Below are 23,577 nucleotides of genomic sequence, written 5' to 3'. Positions count from 1 at the left end.
GTCTGCCGCAGTCCTAGCTGTAGCCTGTAGGATAGTCTGGACATAGGGGTCTGCAAGGGAGCTGGAAGAGTCTTACAAAAAACACAGAGGAGTGACTCAGGAGATGGGAGAATGGTGGTTTGGTCTGTGAAATCCCATGCAGTTGGGGGCGGGTGGACATTGTCCCCACCCACTTCAACTTCTCTGCTTCAGCTTCAGGATCTCAACTGCCAACAATTCCTGCCCCCAGTCCAGAGGCCCAGACCCCCACGCACACCAGGCCTCACCACATCCGGCACCAGGGTTGGCAGGGGGCAGGCAGCCTGGATCAGATTACCAGGTCCCCATCTCACTGCACCAGTGCGGGTCCTGGAGCCCTGCCCCCACCCTGGGAGTTGCAGATGAGGCAGATTCTGTCAGTACTTCTCCCTCTTCCTCTCGCCTGGGCTCCTAAAATTCCCACAGATGAGGTCGGGGAGAGCCCGGTAGCGTCAGCAGAGTTCCCCTTCAGAGTTGGCCTGTGACTTGGGGAAATGCTTCTCTCTGGGCCCCGGGGGGTTTTCCCCGGGCCTGGGAGAAGAAGCTTTATCGCACTCCTAACTGGAAACTCATCACAGGCCCCTGCCTTTCTCCCCGAATCAGGACCCCAGAACCTCCTCATTTCCCCTATGCCAGGGGCATAGGCCCAGAGGACTATGTTCCAGCCCAGCCTGGTCACTAACCCTGAGCGCTCGTCTCCCCCTAGCACCAGAGATGGGGAGAGGGACGGGAGATACAAGTCCCTTCTCTCCAAGGTCTCTAAGTAGATGAGAAGGGGCCATCTCCTGCAGGGCCCTCCCATCCTCCGTTGTAGAAATCATCCCTGGCAGCAGGAACTTGTCAATTTTTGTTGTAACAAATTCCTAGGGAGACAATCCTGGGAGGGAAAGGGGAAGGGAAGAGGAAACAGGACACAGGGGATACCATCGCCCGCCAAATCTCTAAAGATAGGAATGTGCACCTTAGAAGGTGAGTTCTCCAGAAATAAGCGTTTTTGAATAAAACGGGTGGCGCGCAGAGCGTGCGGCCCCACCAGCCCAGTGGAACACCTCTCCCTTAGGAGAGGCCCCTGGCTTCCAGCTCATGTGTTCCCGCCCGCCCCTCCACTCTCTTCCCCGGGCGGGCTCAGCCTGCGCCCCACGTGAGGCCGCGGGGGCGGGCGCCAGCGCCTTCCTGCTTTGCCCTTGTATGGTGACCCGGAGGCCGGCCCACGGGTACTTAAGCCGGGCCGCTGCAGAGGGCGCCCGGAACAGAACGCGCGGGCAGCGAGACAGCCAGCACGGGGAGGAGCGGCAAGGAGAGCCAAAGCGAAGTTAAAAGGGAAGCTCAGCTTGCCGCACCGGTCGCCATGGGGTTGGAGGCAGCGCTCGAACTGGAGTGCGCGGCGCTGGGCGCGCTGCTGCGGGAGTCGCGGGAGGCCGAGCGCACGCTGCTGCTCGACTGCCGCCCCTTCCTGGCTTTCTGCCGGCGCCACGTGAGTGCCGCACGGCCCGTGCCGTGGAACGCGCTGCTGCGGCGCCGCGCTCGGGGCCCTCCGGCCGCCGCCCTCGCCTGCCTGCTGCCCGACCGCGCGCTGCGGGCGCGCTTAGCCCGCGGGGAGCTGGCGCGGGTTGTGGTCCTGGATGAAGGCAGCACCTCGGTGGCTGAGCTGCGGCCCGACGGCCCGGCCCATTTGCTGCTCGCAGCGCTGCTGCACGAGACGCGCACCGGGCCCACTGCCGTGTGCTTCCTGCGAGGTGAGCGCGCCGCCCGTCCCAGTCCTGGTCCGCCCCTACTTTGGATCCTAGTCCTTTCCTGGCTAACCGTGTCCTTCCCTTGCCTGCAGGAGGCTTCGATGGCTTCCAGGCCTGCTGCCCAGATCTGTGCTCTGAGGCCCCTGCCCCGGCGCCGTCGCCTGCAGGGCCTGAAAAGAGCCGCCCGGACCCTAGGGCTCCCTTCTATGACCAGGTGAGTGGAGCTCAGGGCTTCTTGTTGCCGTTCCCTGCCCCACACCACACACACACTCCCCAAAGGCTAGGCGCCTTTAGGAAAGGAGCCTGATACTTATGAATTCAAGGAACTTTATGTGTGCGTGTGTGTATATGGCTGAATGCAAATTGGACTACACAATTTTTGTTTATCAGGCCCAGGCGAGCTCAAACTTGGCGGCCCCTGTTGTGCGGGGGGGCGGGGAGGGGGCGCTAAACACTGAGCCACAGCGGTCACCTTGGAGTACACAAGGTGTGGTTGCTCATGTGAGCCTTTGTGGGCCCGTGTATGTATGCATGTATATTTGGGGCACGAGGGGGCACGTGTATTTGGGAATGTGTATCTGTGTGTGTCCCCTTGTGTCCTCCTTATATTCCTGCGTGCCTTCCCAGGCGGGAGGATTGGCTGAGGGCTTCTTTTGTCTCAGTCAGCCCATGATGTGTCCATTCAGCTGGTGCTCATGCCCCTCGGACTGGGATGCAAAGGTCTCACCATAGCCCCTCTTCTCCTTCCAGGGCGGCCCTGTGGAGATTTTGCCCTACCTGTTCCTGGGAAGCTGTAGCCACTCGTCAGACCTGCAGGGTTTGCAGGCCTGTGGCATTACAGCTGTCCTCAACGTCTCTGCCAGTTGCCCCAACCACTTTGAGGGCCTTTTCCACTACAAGAGTATCCCAGTGGAAGACAACCAGATGGTGGAGATAAGCGCCTGGTTCCAGGAGGCTATAGGTTTCATTGGTAAGGGGGCACTCTGCCCAGAGATGTGGAAGGGCTCCAGGGGAGGGGGTTCTTCTCTCCTGGCCTGTGCTCCTTCCCATTTGACCGTCTCCCCAATCTCCCTTGCAGACTCAGTGAAGAACAGTGGAGGCCGGGTGCTGGTGCACTGCCAGGCAGGCATCTCACGCTCTGCCACCATCTGCCTGGCATACCTGATGCAGAGCCACCGCGTGCGGCTGGATGAGGCCTTTGACTTTGTCAAGCAACGCCGGGGAGTCATCTCCCCCAACTTCAGTTTCATGGGGCAGCTGCTGCAGTTTGAGACACAGGTGCTGTGTCACTGAAGCAGGACCCTTCTCTTGCCCCCACATGTTGGTTCTCAGTGATTCCTAGAGCTGCTGATGTGGACAGGCTGGTGCCCCTCTGGCTCAATACAGCCCCCTAACCTCTGGGAGGGCTGTTGCCTCCTTGGAGTTTGAAGAGTCCCCAAATGGGGGCAGTAGGAATGCTGGAGTGCTGGCCTTTCTGACCTGGTGCTCTTCTGCTAGGGGACGGAGGGCTGGCCCTCATTCAGGGGACAGGAATGGAGGGTGTGTCTACACTTTCCTCCCTTATCCTCTGGCAGAAATTAATTGGACTCTACACCCATGGAATCTCTTTGGTCCATCGCTATGTTGAAGCCCTTTGCTGCCTGAGAGTTCCAAAAACAAGCTGTGACAATTAGGAGCCCTGTCTGGGGGGTGGTCTGCCCCAGGGCCTGGAGCCTGAGCCTTGTGCTTCTGGGGGAGCTGGGGACTCAGGAAGTGATGTGTATGTTGTGTTGCGGACCTCTTCTGTGTGAGCATTTCACGCCTGTGTTGGCACTGGAAAGTTGTTTGTGTTCAACTGACATTTAACACTCCCTCCCCACTTCCTCCCAGCCCTATGGGCGGGGGCTGGAAACTTCGCACTTTATATTTATATAGCACATTGAGGATGTGTCAATAAAATATTTTGTTTAAGAAATAACAATCCCCCAAGTGTCTGGTCTCAAGTCCATGCCCAGGAGAATGCTGAGTAGCTGTTTCTTAACCAGATCTCAGTTGTCCCTGTACTTGCAGTGTGGGAGAAGAGATGTCTCCCCTGAGGGGAAACTCCTGGTCCCAGCTCTTTTCCCTGTGTTTTTTCCTACACGAGCTCTGGCTACAGGGCTGGGAAGGGTCCTTTCTGGGAGGTTGGTTCCCAACCAGAACTCAAGAACTAGGCCTCTTGCTGTCCTGATGAGACCCCACCTCCTTTGGGTACATTTGTGTCTGGATGTAGGTTCCTGTGGGTTTGTGCCGTTCTTTCCCTGTGCACACCTATGTGTTGTGTGTGGGTGTCCCAAGGGGAGTATGTGTCCAGGCACAAGGTTCTCTCTGTGGCCCTGTGTGTCTCTGCCTGCTCATGGGAGTTACACAGCTTCTGTACTCTTCCCCCACAGGGCTGGGCCTTGAGGCCTCTGCATGCCTGTCCACGTGGGGCTCCCAGTAGGCCGTATTCCAGAGCTCCTTCATGTCCCCAAATGGCAGACGGCCAACTAGTATGTCTCTGTGAACACTGCTTACATGCATAGTGCAGGACTGGGGTGTCTGTGGAGACAGACATGGGCCCAACTCAAGGCAGAAGTGGAGGGGTGAGTGTGGAGGCTGCCAGAGGGTGCTGTGGTCTGCATGAGAGCTGGAGGGCTGGGGCCCTGGGGCCAACTGTGTGGTAGCCAAGCTTGTTTCAGCCTCACCCTGACACTCTTGGCCACTTGGAGTATCTGTCATCCAGTTGACTCTATTTTATCTTTCAGGCTCAGCTCAAGGGTCTCCCTGCCCAGTGCATTCTGACGGCCTGACAGGGTACACTTGAGGAGCTTAGTTTGATCAGGGACTAGTTTCCTTGTCTGTAAAATGGAGTTTCATTATTAGCCCTCACCTCTTAGGGATATAGCCTTACACAAGTCATTTCATACAGTGCCCACACATGCTGTAGTCATCTGGCCCTAGGAGTAGTGTTGATCAGATGTGCCTAGGTGTGAAACTGTGCACCTGGACCAGGCTGGGTACTCATGAGTCTGGGCCTGTGGCTAGAGCCTGGCACATGTGGGTACTGGCTCTATCTGGCTGAAGGGATGAAGGCACTCTTGGTCTCTGCTTTCCAGGGGCTGGAGTGAGGTGTTGGTGAAAGAACTGAGCCATGCTGGGGTTGCTAGCCTACCTCCCTCAGGACTTGAGTGAGTTTCTGTTGGGTCCTGCCCATAACCCACATACCCAGCTCAAGGTGGCTCAGGGACATCTGGAGCCCTAAGGCACAGAGACTTCCCATCAGAGAGCCTCATCTCCCACAGAGGCTGAGACCTCTGCCCACCCCACCCTCACCCTTACCCCGTCCATCCACCCAACCCCACTCTCCCCTTTCTGTGTTTTTAATAATTTGTTTTCCAACAAACCGCCTTTCTTTGTTTCTTCCCTCCCTTCCTTTTTCTATTTATTTTTAAACTTTGAATTGTGGTAAAAGGCATACAATTTATCTTTTTTATCTTATTATCTTTTATCTTATTTATCTTTTATTATCATTTTTAAGTGTCCACTACTGTAAAGTATATTCATGTACAACAGACATCCAGAACTTTTTCATCTTGCAAAGCTGAAACTCTATACCTATTTAATAGTAACTCTCCCTAATCCCTGGTAACCTCTCCCCATTTCTGTCTCTGTGACTTGAACTACTTTAGATATGGTGTGTAAGTGGAGTCATGTAGCATTTGTCTTCTTGTGATTGCTTTATTCCACTCAGCACAATGTTCTGGAAACCAACTTCATTTTTAAGAGTCTCATACTCTACCAACTGAGCTAGCCGGGTGTTCCAATTGCATTTTAAACCAACAATCTGTTTATCCAAGCAGGATGATTATTATCAATGTTTTAATTTTTTTACCAAGCACTCTTAATCAGTCAGTTTCACCCACTCTTTGTTTCTCAATGGGCTGTATTTTTAAATTTCACTTTTCCCCCCCAGGTTTAATTGACAAATAAAAATTGTTTATGTTCTAGCACACAACATGATGTTTTGACATACATGTATACTATGACATGATGAACACAACCAAGCTAACTACCGTGCCCATCGCTCAGACTCTGAAGTTTCTCATGGCCCTGTCTGGGCAGCAGGTGCAATTGCCTTCATTGTGTTCTCCCTGTGATTCCTATCTTTGGAGAAGTGCTGGGTTCTAGGCATGGCAGGAGTGCGTAGGGGTCCCTGTGGGCAAGAGCTGACAAGAATGGGTGTTGGTGGCCATGGTAGGGTGTCCCCAGATGCTGCTCAGAGTTGTCATACTTCACCTCCAGGATTTCAATCCAGGTGGGGCTCCTAAATTACTTGGCTCTGAAGCTGAGGGGTAGAGGAAGAGGAGCTTTAATTTCCGAATCTGGGAGATGGGAATAAATGGTGACTGTTCTTACCAGGCTATCATGTGGCTAGAGCAATAATGTCCATGCAAGGGCCCGGGCTTCCAAAAACTCCACTTTTCCCACATGGCAGGCTTCTCTGGGGTGCCAGTTACAAGGATATTGTTTGAAAAATTTCAGAGCCCTGCACTCATGGTTGTGCATTTCCCTATGTGTACACTAAAATAAAAGCATATACAAATGTAGTGATCTTTCCCTCCTTCCACAGATACACTGAGGGCGCCTAGGGTCTCAGGCGCTGGCCCAGGCCTGAGCACAGGTGGGGGTAGGAAAAGGCATATCCTTAGGATTAGGCCTGGAGTACCTTTCTACAATGTTTCTCTGCCCCCTGGTGGCAAGAGGGGACCTCAGATGAGTCACGCTTCCAAGTGAGGCCCCTCCTTACTCTTTCACTCACTTCAGCCAGTAAGTAAGGATTTGGACCAGGGTGCAAAAAGTCTGGGGCCTGGGGTAGGGGTGGGGACTATAGGTAGGTTGGTGCTGCAGATGGAGGTGGTTGGGGAGGGACCTCAGCTGAAAGTGGTTGGGGCAGGGCCACAGGTGAAGATGGTTGGGGAGGGGCTTCAGCTGGAGGTGGTTGGGGCCCAGCCACAGTGGAGGTGTTTGGGGAGCTGCAGGTGGAAGATGGAGAAGCTGCTATTTAAGAGGTAGTGGATGGCACCAATTGTGCAATTTGGCTGCCTTGTCCCGCTGGGATTAGTCTTCTTGCTTGCTGAGGGGGTCGGAGCATGGGAGGCCTCTGGCCTTGGGTGCTGGCTCTGCTTTCCTGGCCATGTAAGTTGGTTTCTTGGCCCTCCTGGCTCTGGCTCCAGCCTCCAGAATGCTGGGGAGAGGCCAGAAGAGTTTGGATGGAGCCTGAAGGGATCTTTATAGCTCAGAGCAAGGGTATTCTCCAGGGGGTGTTCTAGGAGAAGTCAGCCCTTGGGGTGGCTGGGAGGCCTCCTGAAAATTCTGGGAGCAGAGGTCCCACCTTGGGAGAAGATAGCAGGTGTTGTGCCCTAAGCCTGCTTGTTTTGTAAGTCACCCAGGCTGAGCCCATTTTCCAAAAGGCTGAACCTCATGGAGCAGAGTCTGAGGCAAGCCCTGAACCTGCCATTGGCGTTAGAACCTGAGTTCTGTCCCTGCCCTCCTCCTGCCCCCTCCTCTCCCTAATACGTGGTGCATGTTCCTTTTTGAGTCAAGTATTGGTCCCGTGAAGGGAGTGCTGTCCTTGAAAGAATATAGGCCTTGGTTTGGGGTTGCGAGGAGAGGCTGGGCAGGCTCTCAGGACTCCTGGCTGGAGGCCTACTCTTCACAACAGGGCTGAGTCTTATGGTCTGACTCCCTGTCTTGTCTGGTCTCACCAATGGGGTGCTGCACGCACCTGTGTGCTTGCCCCTGTTGTGCCCCAGAACCTTCTGAGCCTGTCTGTCTGGGCCAGGTTTGATCCTTGGAGCTCCTTCAGCCTCCAGCTTCCCAGAAGGCCTCACCCCAGAGGAGAACAATGTGTCTTGGGACAAGGACATCCCCGCGATTAACCAAGGTGAGAACGCTGTGTCGTCTTGTGGCCTGGAGGGGTGTGACATTGTCCATGTAGTGTGAAAACCATGTTAAATACTGGAAAATGCAGAAAAATCTGGGTGGAAATACACCAGCTTACTCTGGGTTCTAAGTGGGTAGAAATTCTATGGGCAATTGCTTATTTTTTAGATCTTTGTTAGTGGATTATTACCTTTTTTTGTTGCTGTTGGGGATTCATCGAGGGTACAATAAGCCAGGTTACACTGATTGCATTTGTTAGGTGAAGTCCCTCTTGCAATCATGTCTTGCCCCCAGAAGGTGTGGCACACACCAAGGCCCCACCCCTCTCCCAGATTGTTACTTTTATAAGCTTCCTTATGAAAAACTTACAGAAAAAGAAGAAAAATTCCCTTATGAAATTTGCGTTTGTGTTCTCCCAGCCTGGGTTTGAGCTAAGTCATTAGTAGATAAGTTTGAGAGTACATCAGCAAGATGGTCTACAGGTGTGAAGGGGGGGGGTGGACAAAGAACCCTGAGGCTCTGGGTCTCCCTGCCTGGGGATCTCAACTGGAGAATGAGCCTGGGACAGAGCCAGTGGAAGTGAGGACTGGGGTTCAGCTATTGTAGCCATCACGGCCTAAAGCAGTGAAGGGACGGGTTGGGGGCTGACCTTGTCCTAGGGATGGAGTAGAAATCTACCTGATGTGGTAGCTACCGTGTGATCTGTCTCCACCTCTCCCTGAGCTGGCTTGGAGTCCTAGAACTTGTTGAGCCTTGAGCCAGGCACCATACCACCTGTGAGTCACTGTGAATGGTCTGAAGCTACCTGAGCCTGACTCTCCCCTGGCATTAACTGTCAGATGCTCTGGGTGCTCTCCTGATACTCTTTCCCCTGGGAAGCACCTGCCCAGTTCCAGCTGCTGCAGTATTGCTACTCATTAGCACTAGTGCTGTACCTGTCCTCCTGAGACTGTCCCCTGGCCAAAGGGAGCTGCCTCTGCTCTCTGGATGGCTCACAGTGACTCAGAAGGGATGGGAGTGTGGCCAGCCTCTAGGCCGTGCAAATGTGTGGTGCCTTTTGTGGCCCAGAGCTCCCACAAGATCAGGCTGAGGCTCACTTCCGTCCAGCCCCTATTCTCCCTGGCCTTCTCCTGGTCCCTTGCTCCATCACTGGTTCTCCTGAGGTGACTTCCTCTGCTGTAAGTCACGTGCATAACACTCCCTGGCTCAGGGCGACGAGAGACAGAGGCAAGCTGAGAGGGGCCTGTAAGAGCCAGAACTTGCCAGCCTCCTGTGGTAGTACAAATTGGAATCTGTGACTTGCCATCTCAAGGGTCCTGGATATAACACAGATGGCTAGGAATGGGATGGGGCGGGATGGGAGAATCCAGGGCCTGTTCGAAGGAGTGTGGCTTGGGCTAGAGTGGAAGATGGAAACAGAAAGGCTGCTGCTTTCTGACTAGAGAGGACCTGGAATGGGGGCTGGATCATGCGGATTGCAGGAGCCACTGGCTGTGAGCAAGCAAAGGAAGCAGCCAGGCTGAGAAGCACCTACATGCTTATTTGTAGGCTGGGACTTGGGGAGCTTGCTGCTTTCCTGGGATCACACATACTTGGTGCTCAGAAGCTCCAGCTCCAAAGTTAAAGGAAGAACAGACTCTGGGAGCTGCCTGGCCTGTCCCTAGGGTCTGTGTTTTGGGGGTGTGGACCAACATATCCCTGCCTCTTTCTAGGGATCATCCCAGAAAAAAACCCAGAAAGCAGCTTCCTCATCGAGGGGGACATCATCCGGCCGGTGAGCATGTGTGCATGCTAACACCATGGGTGGAGAGAGGATCGCTGGTGGGGACAGGGGCCCAAGGTGTCATGGGCTTGATGTGTGAGGTATACATAGCTTGACAGACAACTTTTCATCAAGGTCAGAGTGATTGTTTTGGTAGGAATAAACCAGCCTGAATGCTAAGGGAAGGTGATATCTGAAGGACTGGCAGCTCCAGAGGAGGTTTGAACCCCTGATCCAGTGGTGGGGCTTGGGAGGACCCAGTGAAGGAAGAGATGGGCCTGGGTTGGTGAAGAGTGGCTGATGGGGGTGTAGGGTGGGAGATGAGGGGCTCACTGGCAGCATGACTGGGGAGGCCAGAGCACAAGGAGTCATGTGGAGAGACAAACCATTCCAGCTGGGGTTGCAGGGCCAAGTCAGAGGGGGCAGGCTGGTGGGAATTGGGGTGACTTGTCATCAGAGAAAGGACACTGTGCCCAGGAGACCAGTACCATATTTTAGGTGACTGGGGAGGGCAGATGTCTCCTGCATAGGACAGTGACCAGGTAGAAGGCAAGAATGTCCTATTGGTTTAGAGCAATAGATCTCAACCTGTGGGTTGCGAACCATAGGAACTGTATTAAAGGGTCACGGCATTAGGAAGGCATTAGGAAGGAGAACCACTGGTTTAGAGGCTGTGCCACTGGTGGCATAGCATGTGGCTGGAATAAAGGGCCAAAGGCCAGCCACAAGGCTGTGCAGGAGCCCCCTGGGGCAGGGCAGGCCCAGGTTATCTGTACACTGTGAGGCAGCCAGGTGATCACTGTGGAGCAGAACCCAGCTTTGATGGGGGGCTGTGGAACCTGTGCTTCAGAGGTCTGGCTGGCTGAACAGTGGGGAAGAAGTTGCTAAGACCAGGAGCTGTCTCAGGGAGGCCAGGTGGTGTTCTCTGTGAACTGCACTAGTAAAGTGTGGGAGTGGGGCTGCTGAAGGGAACCCTAGACCCTTCTGATCCAGGGTCCCCTGGGGTGTGGGGCCTCCTAAACAGTCTCCTCTGGGGCTGGGAGCTGATCTTGTTCCATCTGCCCAATAGGATAGGTTGCAGGCTCTGTTTTATCAAGCAAGGTTTGGTTGCAAGGCTAAAGGATTGTCATGTACTTGGCAATTCACGTATCTGGCCAGTGGATGTCCCCATGCTGTGGTCCTCCATCCCATGGTCCCCCTATCTCCACATACCCAGGTCCTGCCTCCCACGTCTTTAGGGCCTATGGCCTATGTCCCCAGGGATTCCTGAGCTATCCTCTCTCCTTAGAGTCCCGTCCGACTGTTGTCAGCAACCAGCAACAAGTGGCCCAAGAACAGTGGTGGCATTGTAGAGATCCCCTTCCTGCTCTCTAGCAATTATGGTAAGTATGGGCCTCCCCCCAGCCTCAGCCGGGGTTCCCCTCTGGGTTTCATTCTCATTTCCTCTCACCTCACTGCATCTTCTCCACTAGCCCCAAAGAGCCCTTCCACCAACGCCTTTTTATTCCCAAAAGCCTCCTGAGTTGGGAGGGTTAAAATCCTGGAAGAGCTGATAGGGAAAGTATGTCTTGGGGTGATCCGGATGTTCTTGAAATCACGTGCAAAGGGCCGGGACCTTCCCAAGGTCACACAGCAGGGTCTGTCTGGAGCCCCATCTTTTTCCCCAATATTACTGTGCTGCCCTTTCTTGTTGCTCATTTGGAAGAGTTTGAAGCCCCATTCCCAGTCTCCCAGGGAAACTTCAGAAACCACATGGGCTCTGAGGGCTTAGATGGGGCTCAGAGTTTCTTCCCCAGATGAGCCCAGCCGCAAGGTCATCCTGGAGGCGTTTGCGGAGTTTGAACGTTACACGTGTGTCAGGTTTGTCTCCCACCAGGGCCAGAGAGACTTCATTTCCATCATCCCCATGTACGGGTAAGTGCTCTGGGTGTGTGTGTGTGTGTGTGTGTGTGTGTGTGTGTGTGTGTGTGTGTGTGTAGAATTGGCTTCTGTGTTCAACCCAGAACTAACGCCGTCATTGTCTAAAACCTATTTCTGGGCTGTCTTCTGGGGTTCAAAGTCCTCTTGTGCATCCTGAGGTAGTTTGTTCAACATAAGCTGGACCTGCAGGGTAGACGCTGGGGATAGGATGGGAACTGGGTGCTGACCTTCATTTGCAAAGCTCTCATCTCCTAGGAGAAACCATGGTGTGGTGATGGAGTATAGGTTTTGTGGGACAGACAGGGTATGAGTGCAGGCAAGTCCCCTAACTTCTGTCCCTTCTGAGGTGAGGAGTAGTGATACCAGCTTGCTGGCTTATTAGAGGCCTGAGACAACTTGTCTCAGGACATATGAATGCTCACTCAATGAGCTGCCTGTATCATCCGTGTTAATATTAGCATCCTGCCTGGTCACACGGTCTGTTATGCCTACTTCCCAGAGGCCAGGTAGTAAAAGACCTTGGCGGAGAACAGTAACCTGGGACTAGAGCCCAGACCAGGACCTTGCCCACTGGTGCTTGTCCATACCACGACCTGGGAGGAGGGAAGAGGCCTGGGTCCCTGCCTCTTTCTGGGCAGGTGCCCACCCAGCTCATTCCTGTGGCCCTGCAGGTGCTTCTCTAGTGTGGGGCGCAGTGGAGGGATGCAGATGGTATCCCTGGCACCCGCCTGCCTCCGGAAGGGCCGGGGCATTGTTCTGCATGAGCTCATGCACGTGCTGGGCTTCTGGCATGAGCATGCACGGGCTGACCGGGACAGCTATATCCGTGTCAACTGGAACGAAATTCTCCCAGGTAAGCCAGGTGGTGCACAGCCTGGTCGTGGGGGAGAGGACAGCAGGCTCAGGCCAGGGCCTAAGGCTCCTTGGATGAGATTGCCTCTTCTCTTTACTATCTGCCTGTTGCCACAGGAAAGGTGGGGCCCTGCTTCTCTCTGGGACCTGGAGGGTGGTCTGACTGCTGCTGTTCTGGGCTCCGTGGCTTTATCGCCCAACCCTGGTCATGCCTGAGCTAGGGTGTCACCATTTGCTTGGTCTCATTTCTCTTCCCTATGGATGGGGTTGAGAGTGTCTTACGAACCCTACTCATTGAGTACTCAACCAGCAGTCCCTCATGTGCCACTGTGCTGGCTGGGGAGTTGGAGCAAAGTGGAAGCTCTGGAGATAGTAGGCTAGAGGGGGTGAGGGCAGTGCCAAGGGCTTGGAGCATGATGGGCACTGATGGGCATGTGGTGAGTGGGGCCCAGATTATGCCAGGGAGCAGCAGCTGCGTGCTGGGCTTGGTGACAGTGGGGTCCCTGCCCTTGCGGGCTGTATGGCCTGATTCAGAAAGTGAGAAGGATAAAGGTAACTGCCTAATGAGGTAGAGGGGCAGGGGAGGGGTAACCAGGAGTTTTGTTGGGGCTTCCAGTAGCAAAGCCTCTTTTACTGCTGTCATGTTAGCTAGGTGAGACAGCTGGGCCAGTGCTCCAGATCCAGAAAGCAGAACACAGGAAGCCCCTGGAGAGAGGGGTACTTTGAGGGTACATGGGCAGCACCCTACAAAGGGATGGGTGCTGACTGACTCAGGCTAGGCTGGGGAAATAGCATGGTGGAATAAAGGGTGACTCTCACCCTGAAAATAAACTGTGATCCTTTTAAGTGCTCATGGAACACTTGAAATTCTTCCTATGTTATACCAGGAAAAACTCTAAATCTCAAAATTCAGATTCACGGAAACATTTTGATCATGATATAAAAAGCATAATAGAAACTAATAACAAATCAAAACCAAAATCTTCTACTTGGAAATTAAAACTAAAAACAACATACCTTTCTTTTAGCTCTGGAGCTAAATCACAGCAATTAAAAAAAAAAAAGGCTGTATTGAAACCAATGGTTCACAGCTAAAGCAATGCTCAGGGAAAACATGTAGGCTTAAATACTTATATCGGTAAAAATAGAGAACAAATTAAGTATGTCAATCTAAGTTAGGGTGAAAGGAGGAGGGAATTAATAAAGGTAAAAACAGAGATTGAATTAATAAACTTGAGCTATTTTCCTAAATAACAAAACAAGTTAAAACACCAGCTACCCTAGTAGGCAAAAAAGATGGTTTCTCTTAGGAATGCAGAAAAATGACAACATGTTTGTATTTAATACATACAGAACAAACTCTGCTAGGATATGTATGTTAATAACAGTAATTAACTGTTGAGATGGGGAGGTGGGAATTTGGAGAGGGATGGAGAAGGAGACTTTTACTCTGACTTTTGAAGCAAATGAATGCATCCTATTCAGGATTGTTTAATTAGTAAAGGGTTTTTGAAAGGAAATAAGATTTCTAAGGGTGGATATTTTAGGCAGGCAGAGGGAAATGAAGGTGTTGGGATGCTGACCTTTGTGATAAGGAGGCTGCTGGTGATGTGGGGGTGGGAGGGGATAGAAGTGGCTGGCTGGGTGTAGGGGATCCTGGGACCCTTCCAAGGCTCTCACTCTGAAGGGCAGAAGGACCCGAGTGAGGGTGAGATGGGCTGAGGCAGGAAGAATAGGCAGGGCTGCTGCTGGGACCCAAAGCTGGGCTGAGCAGTAAACACCACCTCTGGTGGGATAGAAGGGGGTGTGTAAGGCACTCTGGGCAGTGACTTCATAAAAGCTGCAGGTTATGCAAAGACTAGTCCCAAGATGAGTATGAGAGGAGGAAGGATAAATGGAAGCAACTGCTAGAAGGTGATGGTTGGCCAGCCATGAGGTTCCTGTGCTTCTGTGTCACCTGGTGAAGGTTTGGACTCCTCCCAGGGCAGGTGGAAAGTGGGGGACAGTACAGGAAACAGCACACTTGGCTGTGGTTTCATACTCCTCCGCTTAGGTGGATCATAAATTCCCAGAAGGCATTCCCTACCTCTCTCTGGCCCTTTCCTGCCTGCCGCCTTTTGTCTCTAAGTTGCCTACACGTTTGTATTTTTAAGGCTTTGAAATCAACTTCATCAAGTCCCGGAGCAGCAATATGCTGACACCCTATGACTATTCCTCTGTGATGCACTATGGAAGGTGAGCACCCTCTGCCTCCCCCTGCACTGCCCTCCCAGCCCCTGCCCTGTCTGGACTGAGACGCTTCTTGCTGGGTTCCAGGCTTGCCTTTAGCCGGCGAGGTCTACCCACCATCATACCACTCTGGGCCTCCAGCGTCCACGTTGGCCAGCGATGGAACCTGAGTGCCTCAGACATCACTCGGGTTCTCAAGCTCTATGGCTGCAGCCCGAGTGGCCCTGGACCCCAAGGAACAGGTGAGTGATGAGGGAAGGTGACTTAAGGAATCTGAAGAAGGCTGAAGGAATCTGAAGGAAGCTGAAGCAGTATCAGGGAGGGTGATGTGGTAGGTGATGAGGTTGCAGAGGTAAGTGGGGCAAGGTTAGAGGGGGCTCACCACCATCAATGCAGAAAAAGCACTGGGAAAGGTTAACACATGGATATGACTAAAATCTCCTAGCGAATAGGAATAGGGGTCACCTTCTTAGCCTAGATAATACCTACCTACCAAAAGCCTCCAGCAAAAATCATTTTTGATGGCAAAACTTTAAAATTACAACCAAGACAAATTTCCCCACTGCTTGTCTCATCTACTAAACATTGTACTACAGTGGCAGTCCAGCCTTTGCAGCATGAGGGGAAAAAAAAAGTCCGGGAACTGAAAAGAAAGCAAAACTCACTATGCATAGGTGACGTAAGCAACAATCCATGTGTTAATGAACTTCTAGAACTAATAAGAATCAGAAGAATCAGTATATGAAAACCAGTCGTATTTCTGTATACCTACAATTAGAAAACATAATTAAAAAAATATGGTACAATAGCAAAAATTAGATCCCAAGGTCTGGCAGAAGTTATATAAAACTCTGGGGGAAAAAATGAACCTTTATTAAAATAATTAAATACCTCAGTACATACTGAGGTCTGACAAATTCATGAATTCATCCTAAAAAAAGTGCTGTGTACCTCATTGCTGAATCTCGCTGTGGTCACCTTCAAAGTACTCCTCTTGGGAAGCTGTGCACTGACATCAGTGCCTAGTCCACCCTTCAAAGCAATTTTAGAACTTTTCTGTAATGACCATCAGAGGTGTTGTTGTACGGCAAACAGAAACGTGCAACAATAATAATGAACACTACTCAGCAAGATACCTCCACACATCAACATGAACACAACTGTGAGACCCTGATATACCAGTGTTACGAATCCTTACTGAATTGTTTGTACGGTGCTGCCAATGTAAGCGCATGGTGGCAAGTTTGTGAATTGTCAGACTTTCATATGATTGACAACTCTGATGGTCACTCTAGAAAAAGAATTCCAAAATTGCTTTGGAACTAAGCAATGGTTCTAAGGGTGGACTAGGCACTGGCATTGGTGCATAGCTTTCCAAAGGGAGTATTTTAAAGGTGACCATAGTGATATTCAGCAATGAGGTACATAACACTTCTCCTCGGATGAGTTCATGAACTTAATTGTCAGATCTTCATGTATCAGTCATTGATAGGAACACAATGTTATAAGAATTCAATTCTGAAATTGACCTATGGATTAGATAAATTCCCACTTAAAATCTTAATTTTTTTATTCAACAATTTATTAAAATTGAAGTTTTTTTTAAATTTGGGATTCATTGAGGGTACAAAGAATTAGGTCACACTGATTGCATTTGTTAGGTAAAGTTCCTCTTATAAAACATTTTTTTGAAGCTGTCTTATTCTGTTGCCTGGGCTAGAATGCCATAGCCTCAACCTAGCTCACAGCAATTTCAAACTTCTGAGCTCAGGCAATCCTCTTGTGCCCCCACACTCAGCTAATTTTTCTATTTTTAGTAGAGATGGGGTCTCACTATTGCTCAGGCTGCTCTTGAACTTCTAAGCTCAAGTGTTCCTCCTGCCTCAGCCTCCCAGAGTGCTAGGATTACAGGCTCACATGGCCAAAAACCCTCAAATTTTGAGCTGGGTGTGGTGGTGCATGCCTGTAGTCCTAACTTGGGAGGCTGAGGCAGGATAGCTTGAGTCCAAGGAGTTGGAGGACACAGTGAGCTATGACTGTACTACCAAACTCCAGCTTGTGAGACAGAGCAAGACTTTGTCCCTACCCCCCCCCCCAAAAAAAAAGTCAACACATTTTGATCCTGATAGGGTGATTCTAAAATTCATATGGAAAGCCAATAATAGCCAAGACACTCCTGGAAAAAAAGACTTGCCCAAGCAGATATTTAGTCATTTAGTTTTATAAAATCTTTATATAAATGTATAGCATGTAAAATGTATAACATATATATATATATATATATAATGACTTTATAAAAACATGTAGCAATGGGGCAAGGGTGGGTGATTGCCTATTGGAACAGAATGGAAAGTTCAGAAATAGATCCTACTCAGAAATAGAATCTTGATAAAGAGGCATGGATCACTAGGGAAAGGACAGATGTGTCATTAAATGGTTCTAAGATACCTAGTTATCCATTTTAAAAAATTGGATTCCTAATTTGTATCATGCAAAACATTGTACATGTAAATGGAGACACTTTAAAACCTTGAAGAAAATATAGTGAGATGTCTTCATGACCTTGATAGGGAGAGATTTCTTACATAAGGTACAAATGACACTAGAACCATAAAACTAGAAAGATTCATATGTTTACATTTACGTGACATATTTAAGACACCAAACCTAGTGAAAATACAAACTAAAAGAGGTTTTTGATGTATAGCACATAACTGGTGGTACACGGACTATGTAAAGAACTACCCATTAATAAGAAAGATGAAACTGCAAAGTAGAAAAGTGGTCAAGAGATTTAATAGACGTCTCAATGAGAAAACTAATGGGAAACATGTAAGATGCTCACCTCATTAGTAACTGAGGAGATGCAAATGAGATTACACTATCCCTTTACATCCCCTAAATAAGCAGGAATTTATAAGCCCAATAATGTCAAATACTGGTAAGGATAAGGAGCGGTGCATGGTAACATTCACCCCCTAATGATAGGAGTATAAATTGTTTTCCAAGTGGTTGTAGCAATCTTAACATCTTGGGTAGTTGAAATATACATACCCCGTGACCCGGGTTCTACTTCTATGTCATCTTGCATGTGAGTACCTGCCCACCCCACATCTTACACCTTTGCCCCCAGCCCTAGGTAATCACTAGTCTGCTTCCTGTCTCTTTGGGTTTGTCTATTCTGGACGCTTCACGGAAGTGGAATCATATAGGGCCTGTTGTACTGACATTTTAATATTTTCAAAATTCATGTTGTAGCATGTTATCAATATTTTAAATTGCTCTATAACATTCCCATATTTTATATATTATATTTTATTCATCAACCCAAGGACACTTGGGTTGTTTTTACTTCTCAGTTACTATGAATAGTGCTGCTATGAACATTTGTGTGCAAGATCTTATGTTAACATGTCACTTCTTTTGAGTATATAGCTAGGAGTGGAATTGCTAGGTCCTATGGGAACTCCATATTTAACTGCTAAAACATTTTCCAAAGTGGCTACACTATCTTTTATTCTCACCAGCAGTGTTTAATCTTTCCACATCCTTGCCAACACTGGTCATTTTAACTATTACCATCCTAGTGGGTGTCAAGTATCTCATTGTGGTTTTGATTTCATTTCTCTAATGCCTTAATGAGCATCTTTTTGTGTTCTTTGGTCATCTGTATAAATTTGGAGAAATATCTGTTCACATCAGTTACCTCTTTTTCAACTGGGCTATTTTGTTGAGTTGTAAGAATTCTTTATATAGTCTAGATACATGTCTCTTATCAAATATGTCATTTGGAAATGCTCTTGCATTCTATGAGTTGTCTTTTTTCGTTGTATCCTTTGAATGCCAACATTTTCAATTTGGAAGTTCAACTTACCCACCTGATTGCTTTCTGGTGTCATGTCTAAGAAGTCTTCGTCTTTGTCTTGAAGATTTACTCTTAGATTTTCACGTAAGTCAGCAGTTCTCAACCTGTGGGTTGGGACCCCTTTGGACTGTATTAAAGGTTTGCAGCATTAGGAAGGTTAAAAACCACTGATGTAAGTCTTATAGTTCTAGGTTTTACGTTTGGGTCTGTGTGATCCATTTGGAGTGAACTTCTGTATAGGGCGTAAGGAAAGGGTCTAACTTTATTTTGCGTGTAGCTATCCAGTTCTAGTACCACTTAGTAAGACTATTCTTCCCCCAACATACTACTTTCTACTCTATTAAATATTATATACCTCTTCTATAAAAAAATGAAATAGGAAATGATGTGGCAAGAGCTCTGTGGAACTTTCCTGGAGGACTGTCATGGGGAGAGGAGAATGGGAGGTGGAATGGGCTGTGGTCAAGGAAAGTTTTATCAAGATGGTGAACATGGAAGCATGTTTGGATACTGAAATGATGACCCACTGGACAAGGAATGAATACGGGGGCAGGGGGAGAAGGAACACCTTCTGGGAAGTTTGGGGAAGGGTTGCCCTCAATAGGAGCTGAGGCATTTCCTTGTACCTACTGGGAAGGAGGAAGGAGCAAATTGAAGTTTGCAGGAGGCTTTTTTTTTTTTTTTTTTTTTTTTTTTGAGATAGTCTCACTTTGTTGCCCCTGGTAGAGTGCCATGGCATCACGCCTCACAGCAACCTCAAACTCACGGGCTCAAGTGATTTTCTTGCCTTAGCTTCTTGAGTAGCTGGGACTACAGGCTCCCACCACAACACTGGCTATTTTTAGAGATGGGGTCTCACTCTTTCTCAGACTGGTCTCAAATCCATCAGCTCAGGCAATCCACCCGCCTCGGCCTCCCAGGAGGATTACAGGTGTGAGGTACTGCACCTGGCTGCAGGAGGCTCTTGATGTACAGGTGGGGCTTCAGCCCCACAAAGAATGAGGTGAGGCTACCAGAAAGGTGGGAAGGAAGGGATGGAATGAAGGAAAACACTTGAAGCAGCTGACGGGAGAGCAGCAGATGAGGCCTGGTGGAGGTGCGTGTGGCAGGTCTGTGGGCTGGGGCTATACAGGTGGGAGGTTGGGTGGGGATGCTTGGTCCTCCAGGACTGGGGTTTAGGATCAGGCATGACAGAAGGGAAGGTCAGGGAGTGATTGCAATGAGGGCTGGGGAGTGTGAGCCAGGTGAAGAGTGCTCAGGGGCTTGGTGGGTTTGCAGAGCCATGCTGCCTCAGCAAGTAAGCTGGAGCAGAGGCCGTATCTGTAGGAGGGCGGCAGCTGGGAACTGAGACATCAGGAATGGCAGCCTTCTTAGGCATGACACCTTGGGGAGGGCATGGACTATGAAGTCAGTGGGGCCAGGCAGGGAGAATTTGCCAGTTGAAGTATGGCAGGGTGGATTTGGCTGAGGGAAGAGTGGCTCCTTGTGAAGCTCTTGCATGACAGTGACTAGGGTGAGAGGCAGCTTTGAGGAGATAGGGTGTGGGCTGTCCTGAAAACTCGGCCTACAATGAAGAGTAGTGGGTGGCAGTCGTGGTCTGGGGTGGCAGCAAAAAAAGGAGCAAGGAGGAGCCAACCTACCTCCTGGCACCGTGTGTGGGCCTGAGATCACTCACCTGCATCTTCCTGGTGCCATGAGTGGAGGAATAGTTCTGGAAGAGGTCTCACTATTGCTGTACAGAGTGGCCCAAGGTGGGGGCTATGGTGATGGGTCAGGTGGGTTAACTGTCACAGCAGCCTTGGGTGTGGTGATTGTGGAAGCCTGAGTGGCCTGACCTGGTAGTAACCCTTAGGTGCCAGTGTGGGGGTAGGGGAGGGGAGGGGTGGCTCTGTTGTTCTAGTCTCTATTGGGGGAACTTGGATCTTGAAGGCATGCAGTGGTGGCTTAGCAGTGATAGGGCGGGTTACCATCCCTATGAGCTGGGCTCTGTGTTCCCATGAATAAAGCTGAAGCCAGCTCTGGCTCTGTGCAGCTGACACATGTGCTTTCGTCCTGTGATTCTGAGACCTGATCTGTCTCTTCTGTTCCAGTGTCCCAAGCCCACAGCAGCCGTAGGAACCCTACTCCTGTCTCCAGACCATCACTGCAGCAGCTTCTGGAGGTGCTGTCGGGGGAACCCAGGAGCCTTGACCCCAGCAACCCCAGGCCTGAAGGCCAGGATATTTCTGAAGGACCTGGAGAGAACTCACATGGGTGGGAGTCCCCTGCCCTGCAGAAGTTCATTATGGAGGCCTCAGCAAGGCTACCTCAGACCCTAGCTTCCTCCTCAGGGTCAAGGCCTAAAGTGAACGCTCCTGCTATTGCTCTGGCTCAGCAGTGGCTGGCCCAAGTGCCCACTGAACCCCCAGCTTCCTCTTCAGAACCAGGAGGCCAACCAGTGCCTATCCAGGTTCCTTTGGGGAACCCAGCTCTGCCAGGAGGCTGTGTACCTGGAAGTCACTTTGGGGGGATGCCTAGAGATTAAGTCTATGGCGTCTACCCCCAAGTGGGGAAGGTACCTTCTGCCCAGAAGAGCTGGGTTGTCCAACCCTTGGCCCCTCTAGGCTGCTCCTGTGTTCTAGTCCCAGGCTGGGCACCCCTCATAGAGGGCTAGGCCTCTTCCTCTGTCCCTTTCCCCTCCCAGGGACAGAGGGCCTTTAGTTCTGTCATAGGGAAAGGCAGGCCTGGCCCTGCCTGCTCTTAACTCTTATCCCTGAAGGATGCTGGGAATGGAAGGTGCCATCTCCAGGGACAGGGTCCTGAGAGAGTAAGTCAGAGGCAGGTTCTAGCTCCACAGGCCCCTAGAAGCCTCCCTCTGGCTGAGGCCCAACCCCAGCATGGATGAATGGCAGTGTTCCTGCCTCTCCCTGTGGCTGGGACCCTGGGAATAGCCTCCTGTCCCTGACACCTAGGTGCTGGGGGTGTTGCTCTGCGGTTGTGGCCTCTAGCCTGCTCTCTAGGAGAGAATCCAACTTGCTCCCTTGTAGAGCAGGAAGGTGTCAGATGGAGGAGTGCTGCTGGGAGGAGAAAGCAGTTAGGGCCCTCAGCAAGCATGTGAGGACCCTGAATGAAGGACTTGAAGCACATCTTTACCACAGAGTGATGTTTGCAGGAGACTTGCCCACTGAGGTCTCAGTCAGCAGAGGCTGGAGAAGGAGCTGGGGGTCATCCACTTGTCTTCCTTTAGCCACGCCCTCTTCTTCCCTATCTTCACACCTTCCCCATGAGCTTTGTCCCAGGACTGAAGACAGTCTCCAGGGAGCCAGTCATTGGGCATGGGTCAGAAACCCCTCAGTCCCCAGGGGCACTTTTCTTATGGTCTGTCAGAAGGTCGAGGTGGTCCTGCTTGGAGTGGGGGAAGGTAGGAGCCTCAGATGTTTGGGGGATGCAGAAATAAAGCTGGTGCTGGCTTTGTGCACTGACCACCTCATGTGTTTTGATGCCTTTATTCTCCACCCTCACTCTCCTCCAGCTGCCAGGGTTATGCTGACCTGCCAGAAGAGGAAACAGGCTTTGGGAACAGATATTCAAGGTGATGTGGCTGGGACCCAGTAGTGTACAGCCGAGGCTTGAGTTTAAGGTCCAGGGAGTGCTTGACCTTTACCAGCTTTCTGGAGTGGTCACGTCCTGGGGGTGTGTCAGGAGATATGAGGACAGGCTTCTGGGTTTCAGTCTTGAGTCAGTTTTGAGACTCAGGCATTAGTATGAAGGAAGAAGGATGGGATGTGGGCACACTGTCTAGGGCTCTGGCCCTGCCCTTAGAATGGTGACAGCCCCAGTGGGAGCCTCCCAGGCAAAGACATTGGGTCAACCCTAGGAACAGCATATGTAGTGGCCCTGATTATTAGAGAAAGGACTGTTTCACAACCTATTGGCTTCTGAGTGGCCATGCCAGGGCTCTGGTACTGGGCTGAGGCTTGGTGGTCACATTGGGTCAGAGGAGGTGATAGGCCAAGAGGTCCCCCAGTCAGAGGTTGTCCAGCAGGAGCCTCCATTAGGATTTAGCTCTTAGTCTATGAATCTGGGTCCTTCTGAAGATGGGGCTGGCTGGGCCTGGTGGCTCATGAGGAAGACAAGATGGGGTGGGCAATAACCAGGCCATAAGAAAGCATTTGGCACTCACCACATGGGGAAGGAGAGCATTGCTTTAGGCTGTTGCTCAGGAAGGGCCCTCTGAGGAGGTGGCATTTCAGCTGAGGCCTCAATGACAGTGCTGTGAGCCCTGAGATAGGAAGAAGTGGTGGGGGTGGGGTGGGGGAGTGTGAGGTAGGCAGGTGGAGAGTTTTAGTCCAAAAGCAACAGGGAGCAGCTGCTGGAGGGTTCTAAGGCTCTGACTTAGGTTTAAAAAGTCTTTCTGGATACATCCTAGAAAATGGGTCAGAAGCAGAGTAGTTAGGAAGCCACTACAGTTACACAAGACAGGTGATGAGGGCTGCGGAGATGGACCGAAGTAGATGCTTTTGGAGTGCGCCTGGTGGTCAAGGCAGCCAGCCACACGTGCCAATTGCATGCAGCGGGTGAGGGCACAGCTGCAGGTGGGGAGTAGCCCTGAGAACCCAGGGAGAGGCAGTACAGGCAGGTGGAGGTGTGTGTGCTGAAGGAGCCCTGGTTCAGGGGAGGGAGCAGGGAGGAGCTGCACAGCAGAGCCTTGGCGTCTGGATGGGAGCCCTGAGCTTAGACACAGAAGAGAGGTCCCAGGACAAAGCTGGGGCACTGCTCCATTTATAGCAGCATTTCCCAATCTCAGCATTACTAGCGTTTTGTGCCTGATAACTGCTTGTGTGGGAGCTGTCCTGCACACTGGTGGGACTTTAGCGGCATCTTTGGCTCACTAGATGCCAGTAGTACTCCCCTCCCCCAGTTGTGACAGTCACAGGTGTCTCCAGACAATGCCAAACATCCCTTGTAGTGAAGTAGGGAATCTTGATGAGAACCTCTGACTTAGAGTTTGGGAGAAGGAAAGGAGGCTAAGAAGGGGAGGCCTGTAGGGAAGGGGCAGAACCTGCAGAGTGTTCCAAGGGCAGTTCTGCTGTGGCAAATGCTGCTGAGAAACAGAAAGAGGGCACAGAAATAAACCTGGCACTTGGTGACATGGAGTCACACATGACCTACAAAGAGGCGACTCAGTGGGCGGGCTGAAAATGCTCTGCCAAGCATTAGGGAGAGACAGGAGTCAAAGAAGCCTGGAGGCAAACATTTGGAGGAGGCAGAGGCTG

General features: G+C 50.9%; 2 protein-coding genes across 2 annotated transcripts; both read left to right on the top strand.

The window, feature by feature from the left end:
• Positions 1-1,258: 1,258 nt before the first annotated feature.
• DUSP2 (dual specificity phosphatase 2) lies at positions 1,259-3,728 on the top strand. Its single transcript, XM_053589878.1, has 4 exons — positions 1,259-1,754; positions 1,844-1,965; positions 2,502-2,721; positions 2,830-3,728. Exons 1-4 carry the CDS (start codon positions 1,367-1,369, stop codon positions 3,042-3,044), a joined length of 945 nt encoding a protein of 314 aa, XP_053445853.1. The 5' UTR covers positions 1,259-1,366; the 3' UTR covers positions 3,045-3,728.
• Positions 3,729-6,901: 3,173 nt separating this feature from the next.
• ASTL (astacin like metalloendopeptidase) lies at positions 6,902-21,437 on the top strand. The gene is made up of 9 exons (XM_053588849.1): positions 6,902-6,947; positions 7,594-7,695; positions 9,407-9,468; positions 10,745-10,838; positions 11,253-11,370; positions 12,048-12,229; positions 14,382-14,463; positions 14,545-14,699; positions 20,413-21,437. Exons 1-9 carry the CDS (start codon positions 6,902-6,904, stop codon positions 20,844-20,846), a joined length of 1,275 nt encoding a protein of 424 aa, XP_053444824.1. The 3' UTR covers positions 20,847-21,437.
• Positions 21,438-23,577: the final 2,140 nt, after the last annotated feature.

This window comes from Nycticebus coucang, chromosome 4, assembly GCF_027406575.1.
Source record: "Nycticebus coucang isolate mNycCou1 chromosome 4, mNycCou1.pri, whole genome shotgun sequence".
Lineage (NCBI taxonomy): Eukaryota > Metazoa > Chordata > Mammalia > Primates > Lorisidae > Nycticebus > Nycticebus coucang.
Note: the sequence above shows the minus strand (reverse complement) of the source record. Positions and strands in the feature narration are given on the sequence as shown.